General features: G+C 46.7%; 1 protein-coding gene across 1 annotated transcript in view; it reads right to left on the bottom strand.

Annotated features, from left to right (window-relative positions):
- Nucleotides 1–16,523, bottom strand: part of STS (steroid sulfatase) — a 128,586-nt gene that overhangs the window by 12,545 nt on the left and 99,518 nt on the right. Inside the window, 2 exon segments of the mRNA XM_038586766.1 lie at nt 2,036–2,061; nt 2,064–2,197. Of these exon segments, the coding sequence (XP_038442694.1) occupies nt 2,036–2,061; nt 2,064–2,197 (160 nt within the window).

The following is a 16,523-nucleotide window of genomic DNA, read 5'->3' as shown; positions in this document are numbered from 1 at the left end:
CGTCCTTGCATTGACCTTGGTCAACAAGCATCAGTGAGATCCATGAAAAGAATCCCCAATATTGCAAAGGGGGTCTTCCCAATGTTATGGCTCACACATGAAATACTTTGGGCCTGCCAAAGACGGAGGCTGCTTCCTTCTTCCATGGGCACAAAGAACACAGGCTGGCCTCCATGAGCCTCAGATTGCGGTGGTCAGGAGATGCGAGCAGCAACATTTCCCTTAAAGGATCTTCCTCTTTGCTCTCATCTTTCCCTTCCTGTATTTTTCCCCGATTGCACGGAAGCCCATTGAAAGATGCCGTGAAAGCCAACGCACTGCTGATTTTCGTATGATGAGCCGTGAGAGAAAAATGTAATTAATCAAAGTGAACACTGTGTGTGAGCTACTGAAGGAAAGACTAAGTTTTTCTCCAAGTGTAAGAACAAAGACCGAGTAGATGAGACATGGAGTGAGATTTCCAGCTTCACATAGGGCAACTCTTCCCATGATTTTCTGTTACCACATCTTCTCTCATCAAGGCAGCCAAGGAGTTGTTTGAGCAGAGTATATCTCACAAGTCCCCTTCAGCCCTGTCACCTGATGGTTCTATGATCCCGGATGAACAATAAATGTAGAAGAAGGAGCAGCCCTGAGGTACTTCTTCCCTGTACAGTGTGGCAGGATCACCAAAACCAGCCAGTATTCACTCACATACTCGGCGTGCTCTCGTGCTTTCTCTCCTCCCATTGAGCCTCCAAGGGCAGCGCTGTTACTGAACCGGTGCTCCTGGCGAGGCATGAAGGTCCACGAAGTTAAACACTTACCCGGCACAGCAGTCAAGACTGGATCCCAAGCAGGGTCCCTGCTCCTAGGCACAGCACCGGATGCTGTCAGAGTGTGGCTCAAAGAGCCTTGGGGACCCCATTCAGGGGGTCCAGGAGGCCACGAATGTTCTCACGATAATACCAATTGCTCTCCACCTTTTGGCCACAGGGCACTGTGCCCGTGGATTCGTGGTGGGTGTTGACACCATCACTGTCCACCAATGGAATGTGCGCTGGGGTGCTCTCGTGTGTTCCAAGTTTTTTCAGGCTTTATGGTTTCTGTGATGAATGTTGACAGACATAATCTACATATACAAAAGGTCTTTGGGTCCTCAGTCACTGAGGAGTGTACGACGTGGGTGTTGAGACCACAAAGTTTGTGAAGGGCTGAGCTGTCCAATGCTCTGGCGTGTGTGTATGTGTGTGTGGGGAGATACACCTGAAGAACAAACTTGAAAACAAGAAGGAAACAATAAACAAAGAAACAAGCCTAAAAGCAACGGGAGATGAGCAAACCTATCCGGGACTCCACTCGGGCTGAGCTGTACTTGTCTGTCTGCTTTCCCATTTCCTCCTCATTCCGCTGGCAGCTGAATTTAAACAAGATTTGCAGCCCGCCTGCATGACATTAGCCTGGCCTGCCACCAAACTAATGAAAACAATTAGTCAGCGTGCTTCACTTAAAACTCTTCAGATTGGTAATAACACTTAAGAAGAAACCATTGGCGATGTCATATGAAGTTGTATTTAAATTTAAGAGAAAGACGTTTCATTTAGAACTTGCTAAATGAAGACATGCTGGGAGGGAGGGCCGTTAACTGGGGAGCCAGCTGCCTTTCTCGCTGCTGCAGCGAAGAGCAGCTGAATGGGGCTGCAGGGAAAGGGAAGGCAGCAAAACACGGTGGGTCAAAGAGGAGGCTGGCCGGCTGCCTGGTGACAAGCCCGTGGAGGGCACAGCCGGGAGAGGCAGGATCAGTGGGACATTGAGAGCGGAAGGGCTCATGGAAGCCAAAGACCACGCATGCACACCATCCCACGGAGCTGAGTTCCCACTGGGATAATGGGATTGGTGGTGTTTCTACGTCCGCGGCCCCACCAGTAAGTCCCATAACCGGACCTGAATGACGAGTCCAGCTGGTGGCAGCATGCCATCATGCAGGCAAAGCGGAGGCACACTCGCCTGTGAGATCCCAACGACACAATACCTGAGTGCCCCTGAGTCGCCGTACCTGTCCTCGGGCAATGGCGATCCCTGCGAGTTTGGCCACCTGTAGGAAAGATGTCCATGTTGCTTGTCGGCTCGTCTATCACTAGTCCAGCCTGGATCACTCCCGGCCACCGAAGAATACCCGGGATCCGGATACCTCCTTCCCAGTTGTTTGCTTTCCCCCCTAAAAGGCCCAGAAAAGAGGCAACAAGGAGATGTATGTCTTTTCAAAGCTTGATTCAAGGCTCATTTCAACACACTCATTAACAGTCAACATGGGGCGGGGGATTTGGAAGGACCAAGTGTTCTAATGACACGGATTCAATGAAAATTTTGTAAGCAATATTGCATACGTTGTCGTGAAAAAAAATTATGACATGGTCACTACTATGCAGGACACACGCCAGCAATGCCTGGTGGTCATGGTCCATGGCTATGACCAGGGATGCTCATTTCTCAGATCAATGAGTATGGAGTCACAAAGCTGAAATTCCATTTCTATTTCTCTCCAGCTGTAGTAGGCAAAGCAATGTACCCCAAAACGTCCATGTCTGACTCCTCAAAATCTGGGGCTACAGCACCTAATGTGGCAGACAGGGATTATCTAAGTTGCTCCAATGTGATCACAAGCATCCTCGTGAGGGAAGTAGGGAAGCAGGAGGTTCAGAATCCAGGCAGACAGAGGCTGGCTGATGCTACGCTGCTGGCCCTGATGATGGAGGAAGTTGCCCCATGGCTGCCTCTGAATGCTGGAAAAGGCATGGAAACACATTCTCCCCAGGAGCCTTCGCAAAGGAATACAGCCGCGCCCACCTTGACTTTAGTGCCTGCCCTCCGGAAGTGTGAGATGTTCAATCTGTATTGTTCTGAGCAACCGGATTTGTGATAATTTGTTAGAAAAGGAAAACACCAGCTCTGCGGCTCAGCCATCTGAGCCTCGCACCCCCAACACATCCAGTTGAGTATTAATGTGGACTTATTCCAAGGGCCTGGGACAGAAGAGAACCAAAAATGGCCATTTTCATCAATGTGAGACCTTACTAGCAGGACAGCTCTTACTGTTTAGTTGAAGAAATGAGCTTTGTCCACATGAGCTGACGTGACCATAACCAGGTAGAGCACGACAGGGGTGTGGGGAGCGGATGGTGTGTAAGGTAAGCTCCACTGCGAGTGGCTCTGCAGAGAAGACGCTCTCCAAGGCCTGCACCTAGTGTGTCTGAAGGGACATAGGCAGCGGCAATGCCAGCACGGGGCTCAGAGGAGCCAGGGCCAGATTCCCCAAGCCATGCAGGTCGCACACGGACAGATGCAAAACCAGATGTGTGGTTTCCCCTAAAGTAGCTCCCCACAGCGTTAAAATGAGCTGGGCACAGCTCAGTACCACAGGAACAATAACCACTGGATGTCACAGGCAGGAAAGAAGGGAGGATGGACGTTCAGCTGCTTGAAAATACATTTCCAGGGATCCTGGGTGGCTCAGCAGTTTAGCGCCTGCCTTTGGCCCAGGGTGTGATCCTGGGGTCCTGGGATCGAGTTCCACATCAGGCTCCCTCCATGTGCATGGAGCCTGCTTCTCCCTCTGCCTGTGTCTCTGCCTCTCTCTGTGTCTCTCATGAATAAATAAATAAAATAAAAAAAATACCTTTTCAAACTTTAGAAGAAAAATTACAGAGTTGAAGAACTGAAAGAGAACCCTGATGCAAATGGCAGGTACAGAATGCATGCAAACGACACCTGCTTAATTAACAAAGGATGCAAATGCTTGTTTAAACTTTAAAAATGGATTGCAGGAGATAGAGGTTTAAGGGATCTTGCGGCAAAGCTTCACTTGGTCCTGCTGGTTTTTGATGACGGCACGCTGAATTCTGACCAAAATGGGAGCTGATGACTATAGACTGAACACCTCTCATAAGCAAGATCTTTAAGCTTCAGGCAGTGAATATCTTGTGCGCACAGACACCAGGGAAAATCCACAAATAAATTCATATCATAGTTGGCGGTTTCTATAACGGCCTCCATGAGAAGTTAGAAGTATCACAGTACATCTTTTCAACATGATCTTAAGGAATTATGTGACAAATACTGCTACCCTTGCATCACAGATACCACATCAAAGAATAGGGAAGTTCAAATCATCTGCCATAATTTATTCCAGCTGTCGATAGCTGAGTGAGCTACAGGGGGAATCTCAACATGTGAATTAGTCTGATTACCCTCCTGTGAGATCAATCACAGAACTTTCACCTGCTTATTTGAATCAGGCTCACGGCATTTCACCTGCTTAGCCTTCTACTCGATGAAACTTAGAATATGCACCTGTTTACCTTTCCACCAGAACAAGATAATGGGATTTTCACCCTGCTTATCCAAACTCATAGAATTTAAACTTGCTTATCCATCTGCTAGATCAAGCTCATACACTTTTCCTCTCTGTGTCCTTGTACTAGATCAAGCTCACAGAATTTAAACTTGCTTATCCATCTACGAGATCAAGCTCAAAGACTTCCATCTGTTTATTCTTCGAGATCAATCTCACAGATGATGCACATGCGAATCCTTCTACTAGATGAACCTCATACAATTTTCACTTGCTTATCCTTCCATTAGATGAACCTCAGAGTATTTTCACCTGCTTATCCTACTGCATTAAACTCACAGATTTTTCATCTGTTTATCCTTCTGTACGATTTAGCTCACAGGATATGCACATGCTCTCCTTTTACATGAACCTCATAAAATTTTCACCCGTCTGTTATTCCATTAGATCAAGCTCGTGGGATGTTTAAAAAAATCTATTCTTCTACTTGATCAAACTCCTAGACTTCAATCTTATTCTTCTTCGAGTTCAAACTCAAAGACTGTGCACCTGCTATCCTTCTAGATGAACCTCATAGGATTTTCATTTGTTTATCCTTCTATGAGATCGAACTCAGATTTTCATTTGTTTATCCTTCTAGGAGATGAAGCTCAGAATATGCACTATCCTTCATCTAGAAGGACTATCCTTCTAGATGAACCTCATATAATTTTCACATTTACCCTTCTATGGAATCAAGCTCATAGAATATGCACATGACTATCCTACTAGATCAAGCTTATAGAATCTTCATGGTTATCCTTCTAGATAAAAATTCAGGGTATTTGTATGCTTACCTTCTACTAGATCAGTCTCCTATAATTTCACTCTAAACTTAAGAACAACAAAGTAGGGGCATCTGGGTGGCCCAGTTGGCTAAGCGTCTGCCTTTAGCTCAGGTCATGATCCCAGGGTCCCCACGTTGGGCTCCCTGCTCAGTGGGGAGTCTGCTCCTCCCTCTCCTCCCCACTTTGGCTCTCTGTCACTACCTCTGTCTCTGTCTCTCTCAGAAATGAATAAATATATATTTTTATAAGTTTGCTATATAACAAAACATCTTATTTAATTAATGGGTGGTGTATGTATTTATTGTGCCACTGGTTAACATAAAATAAAATAAATAAATCAGAAGGTAGATCAAAATACCACAAAAAGAATCCTTTAAAAATGTATCTTCTACATGCAATGTGGCACTGCAGATTGGATCTTGAAATGAAAAAGTGCGTTAGTGGAAAATGTATATAGTTCAGTTACCAGTGGTGCACGGAGGTTAATTTCTTTTTTTTTTTTTTTTAATTTTATTTATTTATTTATTTATGATAGGCACACAGTGAGAGAGAGAGAGGCAGAGACACAGGCAGAGGGAGAAGCAGGCTCCATGCACCGGGAGCCCGACGTGGGATTCGATCCCGGGTCTCCAGGATCGCGCCCTGGGCCAAAGGCAGGCACCAAACCGCTGCGCCACCCAGGGATCCCCAACGGAGGTTAATTTCTTGACAAATAACTGGTTATGCAGAAAGTTAACACCAGAGGAGGCCGGGTGCAGGGAAAGCAATAACTATCTTTAATACCTTTGTAATACTGTCTACGCTGATTCCAAAGTAAAGATTCTACTAAATACACACATGTAGATAAGTATATGTGTGTTCCCCCAGTTGACTAAGTACTTGGCATTGTCTAGATCACATCAGAGAAGACAATCTGAATTACTTTACATGGTTTTATATGTACTGTTTTTAAAGTTTTTAAAAAATATTTATTTATTTGAGAGGGAGAAAATGTGCAAGTGGTGAGGATGAGCGGAGGGCGAGGGAGAAGCAGACTCCCCATTGAGTAGAGAGCCTGATACGGAGCTCAATTCCAGGACTCGGAGATCATGACCTGAGCCAAAGGCTGACGCTTAGCCAGCTGAGCCACCCAAGCGCCCTGTAGGTACTGTTTCTAATGGCTAAATTTAATTGATCCTGTACTATGTGATGTGGACGATGATATGCATTTCATCACTAAATCCTTACATCTCACAAGGGTACTACTATGACTCCCCATCTACAGAAGCCAAATCTGATGGCCTATAATATGCATTTCATCTCATTGAACCTTTACACCTACCCACAGTGGTGGTACCATCGCTGTTCAATTGACAGATGTGGGCTCTCTATAGCTACACCTGAAGGGGCTGAGCTAAGTTGCGCACAGAAGGTCACTGATCTAGTGTGACCTAGTGTGATTCTAGTGTCACTGATCTAGTGAGCTAGAGCGCAGATACAAATGCAGCTCTGTGCAACACCAAAGCTGGTGAATGTGCACAATTCCTCAATACCACTTCATCTCTGGTGCAGGAGAGAGCTGGAGCTGGCTTGCCTGTAAACTGCTGGAAGAAGACCACAGGTGGGCTGGATTTAGTAACTCAGACAAATCCAAACCATGGGATTAGAAGAACTATGACAGTGGCCATGTTCCTTTATCGCCCCAGGAGTTAACAGATGTATCTTTTTCAAGGAAAAAGGCAAGTCCAAGGTCTACTGGGGCTCACCTGGCTGAAAGTCCACATGTGAGTGGGACTGAGAAGTCCCAACCTTTCCATGTATTGGCTAGAGTTTCCATTCCTTGGAAAAGCACTACAGTGAACATGGGGCATACATGTCTCTTCAAGATTCTGACTTCATTTCCTATGGATATGCACTCAGAAGTGCGATTGCTGGATCACAGGGTAGTTATGTTTTTATTCTCATTCCTTCCCCATGAACCTTCTGCAAGGTAGGTGCCCTACATCACGGCGAGGGCATCTCTGGCCAAGATGACACCACAAGCAAGCGATAACAGCAGGTGGAGCTCCAGAATCTGGGCTACTGAACGCTAGGTTTTCCCGATTCTCAGAATCCCAGAGGGAACACAGAAAGTCCAGGTGTCCAACGACAGCTCCCACCAATCCCTCTGACTGGGAACCAACAGCACAGCACAATCACCAACAACAGGACCCCACCAATCCCTCTGACTGGGAACCAACAGCACAGGGTGGGTACCTGGGAACACCGGCCCTGACTCAACAGCATCTTGATTTGGGACACAAAGGAGAAGGAAGTGCAGAAAAGTTGGAGGTGGCTTCCAGGAGAAAAAACAAACATACGGTAAGAAACCTGCTTCTTTTCCCCTGAAAATATATGAGCAGAGAACAAAAAGCAAGGTCTCGGTTTAAAACTTGGTCAAGTAATTGTCAAAGTCACATGTTTAACGCCTAGATGGTGCTTTGCCACGATGAGAAGTCATAGACAACGACGGCAGAGTTCGTCTAGGAAAGTGCAGAGAAAATTCGACCGTTTACTACGAGACTCTTGTCAGGAACAGCTGCTTCCAAGCCAGGATTCTAACTTTACCCCCTCGAAAGCAGCCACCCGGCAGGTCAAGTCACTTTCAGTGGCAAGAGCTCATGCCAGCGTTTCTTATGCACGATCCGGGCACAGAGTTTTATGAAATACTCTCTTCACCATGTGTCTCCCCTTGGGCGTCTCCATGCCCACAAAACACGGGCTCCCCCCATCCGCGCAAACCACGGTGGTGCGTGCGAGGAGTGCAATTTGCACTCAGTACTTTCTTGTCCAACATTCTATATTTTGCACTTTTCTTGATTTATTCATTCACGGCACTAAACCCTACAAATTACAGATGGGAGATATGATGGAAGGATCTGGGTTCTATTAGCCTAATGTGAGGCCAAAATAAAGAGCACCAGTCTGCTGGTGTCAGGGCTCCAAAGAGGGGCAAAGCATAGGAAAACACTCTTAAAATGAACTGACACACACACACACACACACAAAAAAAAAAAAAAAAAAAAAAAAAAACAAAAAAACCTGACACAGCTTGAGGAGTCAAGCGTAAGTCCTTAAGGACGACCTCAAACCACCAACCCCTCTGCGAAGGGGTTGGTGGAGACTTCTCTCAAGTGCCACGTCGGAAATAGCTTAGTTTGGAGGTTGCTTTCCCAATACTCATCTCTGTTGTCCTGTGTTCAGACATCAAAGAATGAGTGCCGCTGTGTTTCAATAAAACTTTATTTGTAAAATCAGGCATTGGGCTCCACTTGTGGAGTCCTCAAGTGACAGTTCGCCAAGCCCTGCCCTGAGTTACCGAATTTAGATTGTGCAGTCCAGTGAGCGCAGCAACCAAATATTATTCCATGACACTCACTCCTACACCGTTGAGGGGAGATGTCGACGAGGCTTCTACTAACAACATATTTTTTTCACTCAACTGAACACGTTCTTATAATATCTCTTGCAAGATGAAGAACTGAAATATGCGTCTTGGCCAAGAACATATAGCAAACTGCGTCCTGGGTCTGATCCACCTCTATAACATCACACCTTCGTAGAGCCAAGTCTCAAGTGTCCTCTGGAAACAGCTCATCCCCTCTTGCCTTCTAGAAAGTTCCGTGTCTGGATGTCTGCTTTGCCAGGGTTTTCCCCCACCGCCAAATGGCTTTACACATCCTTGAAAGCCTGGACAACATGATGTTCCTCCTTATTTAATGAAGCCTCCTACCACCACCACCGCAGGAGATGTTTTCCTACCGTCCATTTCCTTGGTATGTTTCCAGTCCCTTGTTTATGGGATGCCTGACAATCAATTCTGTGCACATCGTATCATCCCAGCGGGACCACTGGTGCTTGAAAACAAACTGTAATTCACTGCTTAATCAACTGACGGCCACAGCATAATCCTGTCCAAATTACAGCGGCCAATATAGTTCTTGAATGAATGAAATTATGGATTTTTAAAAATTTATTTGAGATAGAGAAAGCATGAAGAGAGGGGTGGGGCTGAGGGAGAAGGAGAAGCAGATTCCCTGCCAAACAGGGAGTCCGACGCAGGACCCGATTGCAGTTACCCTGGGACCATGACCCAAGCTGAGGGCAGATGCTTAACCCACTGAGCCACCCAGACTCCCCGAATAATGGATTAAACAATGAACAGAATGGGTGGGGAAAATAAAATACTATCCTGTAGATGAGCGTGCTGAGAAATTCGTATTTCCAACCTTCTTTTTGTCCTTCGACTTTGCTAGGACTTTTCACTTCCCTTGTCAACTGCATTCCTGAAGTTGTGTCCTCCAGAGTCTTACCAAACTCAGAGGAGACCCTCACCTTGCATGTCATCCAGGACAATGAGCTCATCACCGTGAAATACCTCAACTCTCTGCCGGCCCAGAGTTCAGGATGTGCACCACCACCACGTCCTTCCCACTGTTCTCCCACTTTTCTGCCACGCAACCTCAGCCTCCCTCTGCATGGACCACACTACACCGCATCACTACCACTGGCTCTGGCTCAAAAGTGAGTAAATCAAACACCTGTCATTCAATCACGAACCTTGCCCCCGATACAGCTTTTGCAACCATGTGTCCACACTGCGGTATTTAACATTGTGGTATCACGGCCATACATTCTGCCAAATGAAAGCAGAGCAATGGAATCCTTCCGTCTCAGCAGTGAGGCTTTGCTCGTTCTGCAGCTCTCTTTCTCTGCTCAGGTGGGTCGTCTCAATCATTCCGAATGGCACTGCAGTGTCCCGGGTGCTTAATAATCTCACCCCATCTATGTGCTCCTGACTGGTTGACTCAGATCACGGACACACTATTGTCCATCACACTCTTGCCCACATACTGGACCTGTGCAAACTCTGATGTGAGTTGACATCTCCCCAGGAAGACACCAGCCCTCAATGAGAAATGTATCTGTTTTCCATAAATCTTGATCTTCTCAGCAATTTGACCTTCTTACTCATCCCTTGATGCTAAGTTCTCCATGTAAGTTTACCCCAGATCATCACATATGCTCCAACCTCTCCCATGACGAGGCCCTGCTTACTACAGCCTGCCTCCCTGCACAAATTTCTCAAAAGAACATGATACAGTTTCCTCCTTTCCCACCCTTCCGTCCATCGGCCACTACCCCTTGCCTCTCCACCAAAAACATACCTGTGAGCATCATGTGGGTGATAAATGCAATAGACTGTGTGTGCTCATCTTACTGGGCTTTTTAGCAGCACTCATGTCAGCTGAGCATGCCCTTCCCGAATCTTTTCTTTTCCTGGTGTTTTTCTTATTTCACAAATCTCTCTGTCAACGTTGTCTTTATGATATCATCACTGTCCATCTCAAGTTCCTCGGAGCTTGGTCCTACATCGTCTTCTCTTCCTACACCAAACGATCTCCTACACCTCTCCACAACCCAACAAAACACAGCTCTCTGCCCTTGAATCTAAATTCATAAAGACAATCTGTATCTATCTACACAACCATGCAAGCCAAAAGCACAAGACACATCTTGAATGTCTTCTCTTTTCTCTAACCCAATATCCAATCGGCAGCCAACACCACTGGATTTACCAACGTAGCCATGTTCTCCCATTCCTGTCTCCATGTACTCAAACTATATAACCTTCAAATCCAAGCTCAAGTATGTATTCAGTCAGAAAATATGAGGCAGTGTTGTAGGTCCTGTGGATAGAGAGTGAAACAACGCCTGCGCCATCACAGATCTTGTGCTCTCATGGATGACAGTAATACCTTGCATGTACTAGGTGCACTTGCAAACACTCTGCATATGCACTGAGTTGTTAATCCTTGCAACATTTCTTCATGATATTCTTCTAATAACAATCATATTATTCTAGCTCTAAACATGAGGGAGCGGGTACGCAGTCTTGTTTGCACGACTCTACTCTTTTCTTATACTGCATTTGGGTGAAATTCACATGCAATTTTAAGCACTACCCGAATGGCAATGGTTATTTTTAACACATCCCTATCGCACATGTTAACTTGGATGCGGGATACCTCATCAGCCTCAGCACCTGAAACTCCTTGTTTACTCTTTCGTCTCCAGCAACATCGAGCTGCTTCTGTGCTCACTGTAAGCATCTCACTCCCACCTAAAATGAATTGCTCACTTTTCCTCTCCTCGCCAAGACTTACAAACATCAGCCTGCAAAAGGTCATCTGCCCCTGGGAGGCTCTCCGAAGTCCAGGTTGGGCTGACGACTTTTCACCGTCCATTCCTGAGCGTTCCCCTAGCAGTTCGTTATTCAGAAATTCTCTCTGTAGATCCGCACGTCAACATCAGACCTATGAGCTACAAGAGGTCAGAGACCCTAAACCTTGGCCTTTATGCCCTAGAAGCCAGCCCCTATGTCTGGTATAATGTATGGAGTCAATACATGAGTGCTTATTGTCGGACATAACTGAACTAGGGCACTCATAAATGAAGATACCACGCGATCTTCTTTCAAAGGTGAAAAGGCCACAGATGCCTCCCGGCACACTAAATCCCATACCAGCAAGGCCGGGCATCTGTGCCTACTCTGGGGAAGCTGAAGAAAACACCTGTCAAAATCTGAAGACAGAACCTGAACATTAGACAACCACCTTCTAATAAACCAGCAGACCCTCTTGCTATTTATTTTTTCTCCCTCCCGCAACAAACGCATCAACTACTCTCTGAAAGTTGTGTTACTGCACGAGGAAAAGACACGCCAAATCCAGCAAATCTAGGAAGCAACTCATAAGAGGTACAGACAGGCACGCAGGTGTCAGGGAATTTTGAGTGTTTTTCTGCACATGGGGAAAGTCTACATTCTTGAACAGCTCGGAAAAATATGCTTCTGCAGACACCGTTGATAGAGTTAATTTATCCATTCCATTGACATTTATGACTTGCCTTTAGTCAGAGTGAAAGGGAGGTAGGGGGAGAGTCTCCTTCAGGGTGACCTTGGTTGGAGAGAGGAATGGAAATGAAGCCAGAGAGAATCTAACTGATCTCTTCCCAACACTACAGAGACTCTTCTGCTCTGAGAAAGAAGCAGAAAGCTCTAAGCTTAACTATAAGAAAATATTCGGGAAGTTATTCTGGTCCCAGCTCAAGAAGGGTATTTTTGTGGGGCGAGGGGAGTGGAAGATGCTTTGGTGTGGTACTGAGAGCAGAAGGAAGAGAAATCTGGGACATGGCTTATTGACTGAGCAAGTGTCTATGGAACATCTATGGTGTGGTTATCGTAGGAAAGAGAGAGGTGACTAAGGTACCCCACATCCCTGCTCCCCCAGGATTTACACTATAAGAAGGGAGACAGATCATGAGCACACAGATTAATAATCAGACAACATACCAGATGCACAAGAAATGATAATAAGGTGCTGTGCTGAGTATCTGGTGGCAGGGACAAGAAGTTTTGAATTGAGTGGTCCAGGGAGATCCTACAGACACAGCATGTGAAGGAAGGCTCACATGTAAGCAAACACCAGGGGATGAGCTTCTTACCAGAAGGAACTGCCCAATGGAAAGGCCCTATGGTGGGAATAGGATTAAAGTGTCTTGGAACCCCAAAACAAACCAGAAAGGCACGGGGAATATAGAGCACTTCTAGGTCATGGTGGGACCATGTACCACCAAGGTGCAGGATTCATATTTTATTCTCAGTGGATGGGAATACAGCAGAGTGTCTTAAGAAAGGAAGAAAAGCCTTGTGAAGACAGAGGAGGCAGAGATTGGGGTGACGCGTTTGTAGGATAAAGAAAGCCAAGGATTGCTAACGACCCCCAGGAGGCAAGGAAAGATCCTCCTGGAAGACCTTCAGAAGGAGCACGGTCCTGCTGACCCCTTGATTTAGGACTTATGCTCTCCAGAAGTGAGAGAGGGAATAACCCTGTGTTGTTTGTAAGGCATGCATCTTGTGGCAGCTCTGGGAATCTCAATACAGTACAGTGAGCGTGAGATTATCAAGCTCATCCAGGTGCCTGGGCGAGAACGGCTTGACAATAAGGAAGGATCACCTGGAAGACCACCTGGAAACCCACTGGGGAGATGACTTGGAGGTGATGCTGCCCTAGAGGAGGCTGTAATGGCTAGAGATGAGACAAGTGGGTCAATGTCAGGTATGCTCAGAAGGAAAGGTTGATAGGACATGCTGTTGGAATAGAAGATCCAGGGCAGGTCAAAGAAAGAGGCTCTGGGGGCTCAAAGAACTCAGCTTTGGGGGTTCAATCCCTGAGTGAAGACTGGTGCACATCAATGAGATCGGTTAGTCCATGAGACATGTGGTCTTGGGGAAAATGATCTCTACCGTGGATCGTTCATCAGGATAGATCTACCTACATATCCCGCATCATGCGGGCAGCTGGATGGAGGAGTCTGGGGTTCGCAGCCAGGGTCGAGGCTGGCTGTGCATGTTACCAGCACTCAAATGCTGCCTGAGGTTGTGGGATTGGATGCGATCATGTAGGGTGTATGTATAGGTAAAGAAGGGGGTGCAGGACAGAGCCCCAGAGGTCCCCACCTTTGAGAGGCAGGTCAAAGAAGGAAAAAGAGCCAGAACCGGCAGGTTGAGAGGAAGCTTCCATGAGTTTGCTTACACCTATCTCTGCAAGAAGCACCCCAAGGGCTTCAAACCTTGACTTAGACATCAGCTGAGGTTGAGTGGGGCCAGTTGCAGCTTCCACACGAGAACCGCAATTTGTAGGACTATTGCTTTGAGCTCCGGTTAAACTGCCTTGATCCGGGGGTGGGGGGTGTAGAATGAAGACGGCCTTTTCAGGACTCCTCCTCCTGTCTCATGTGAGCAGACCCGACACCTGCCCGGGGTCCAGTCACAGAAGCTGAGAGCCACAGTCTGTGCTTCCTGGAGACAGCTGAGGATCACACGGAGATCCTAAACCCCCTGTTCCCCTAAAGCACTGATGCCTAATCCCCACTCTCAAATTAGCAACGTGCACAGTTTCAATATTTTAACAGCCCTGGTGAAATTTTTACATTTAACAGCTATAAGCGGTCACAGGCCAATGTAAACGTTATGGTGTTTTGTTGTTCATTTATTTATCTTGCTCTTGGTGAAAATCCTAATACCTCAGTATGGGAACACTGTCAGGTTAACTAAACACGCTCATGGAGCCCATGCTTCTTGAATTTTTATGTGCAAACACGGATTATTTCTTGGTAGACTAGTTGTATTAGGTTGACATGTGGTCAGTGGAACGAAAATTGACTTAGGAGGTTCTCAGAAGTAAATATTTCAGGAGCCGTGAGGATGAAGACACTGCCAAGATTGCTACAAATTCACTAGAGTCATATTCAAAGTCCACGCCGGACCCTACTTCTATCTCTCCCTTTCCTTTTATGCAACAGCCTTTTGACCGGCACAGTTTACCCACCTCTAGATCTAAACAAGAAATTCATGCTGCAAACACATTTCCTTTTTTTAAAAAAATGAGAGACGGTATTAATGGTGTCACTATTCCCTCACCCCTGTAATCTTAAATTCTTGTTTTTTTTTTTTCAAATGAACACTACCACAGGGATCTTCTGTCCCTGTGATTAAAAGGAAGATCGTGTGGAGTCCCGGATAAGGGTGATTTAACTGTAGCCATTCTATCAAATTCACCCGCAGATTTCATTAGGGAAGCAGATTTGACTGGGTGACACGGCACAAGCACCAGCTTAGACGTGACACATCTTTTCGAGAGGTTTTGATGGAGAGTAAAAATCATTAACTGCTCAGAAAAAGATGCTCTTTTTGATCAGGGAGTTTAAACAGCGTGATTCCTCTATGTGCCAGTGTGCTGGGAGTCTGCAGCTTTACAAAACGAGATGTGACATTGAGAAGAGTCTTGGGTCATTTCCTGCTGCTAGAAGGAAACCGCATCTTTCTTTAGGGGCAGCGCATTTTAACGATGCTGCACTGTGAGCCTGATTTCAACTAAATCTGACAAAGGGATAATGCTTTGCAACAGAGTAGCGGCCGAGATATTAATACAGTGTCACACACTGGTGGTATTTCTAGCACTCAAGCAAAATAGTGAAACATCGCTAACACATCCAATATGTTTCTTTTAAAAAAGAAAATCACACAGTAGCTCCTGACATGCTGCTGGGACTGTAGGATGACCTTGGTTTGCGACCATCGTTTGGGACCCTTGACACGCTCTTTCTGACCCACACCGCTGATATCTTCGAGAGTCCACTGTCGAAGCAAAATGCTAACAGCACCTCCTCCTCTTGCTCATAAGGCATCCCGAGATCCCTCAGCAGGCGGTCATCTGGTCATCTCCCCGAACGAGGCCCCACAGCAGTCATAGGTGTGACTTTCTTAAATAACGTATCGCTTTGTAACCGCTTCCATTACTGTGATTTACGAATGTGTCTGGTCGGCAGCTGCTGACCTACTTGGGAACGTCACAGGCCTTCAGCAGAAGAATAAATGAAAAGGTGACCGCATGCATGCAATGCGACCTGTAACTCCGTCTTTAGAGACGTTGTCATCTCTACAATAAAAGAACAACAGCTCTCTCGGCACAGGCCATAACCTCCCTGAAATACAGCGGATACAGCTAATCTTACTATATGGGACTGTAAGTTTTCTCCCTAGGCTAAAATAAGGCGGTAAGCAGAGGGACGGCTGGCCGACAGGGCGGCTGCCCGGGACGGTTAACCCTGCGCAGGTGACACACGCTGGTTCCTTCGCCTGACCCGCGACAAACAGCATTCGCATGCCCACCCCGCGAGGTAGCACATCCCTGCAGGGTCATCTGGGCCGCTGCGGGCCAGGAACCCTTCTGTCCTAGCTTCTGGGGAGCCAAAAGGGTAAGAAAGGTCCCTACCCCGAGGTGCCCAGAAGTTACAAGCAGGCAGACACGCGTACGAAGGCGTAAACCTGAGGTCCAAGCTATGCCACCCTCGGGATAGAGAACACGCTGCCCTCTCGGCCCCTGCTGCTCTCTGACACCGTGTGACCCATGTGCTGCTTCTCAGTCCCAGCACTAACGTGGGGGAGTGCTGGCAGGGCATAAAGAGCTAGAGGCAGAGCAGGAGAGCAAGCACGCACGTGGCTGCCTGCTTCCAGCCGTGCCCACTTTGGAAACATTTCCGGGGCCCCCGGGGCCTCCAGGGGCTCTCCTTGCTGTATGCATCACTATGTCTTGTGCCTGTAAATATTAAATTGCCTGGTCTAGGCTTCTGCTCCCACCCACTCACTCACCCAACCACCCACCCACCGGTTGACCTTGAGTTTTATATTTATCGTATATTTATGAGACCATATTTTGTATTTATTTTTGCCTCAGGCCCAGGGTTCGATACACACCCCAATCAATATTTCTAAACCAGTTAAC

Source organism: Canis lupus, chromosome X (genome assembly GCF_011100685.1).
Source record: "Canis lupus familiaris isolate Mischka breed German Shepherd chromosome X, alternate assembly UU_Cfam_GSD_1.0, whole genome shotgun sequence".
Lineage (NCBI taxonomy): Eukaryota > Metazoa > Chordata > Mammalia > Carnivora > Canidae > Canis > Canis lupus.
The sequence above is the reverse complement of the archived record's forward strand: the minus strand, read 5'-3'. Positions and strand labels throughout refer to the sequence as shown.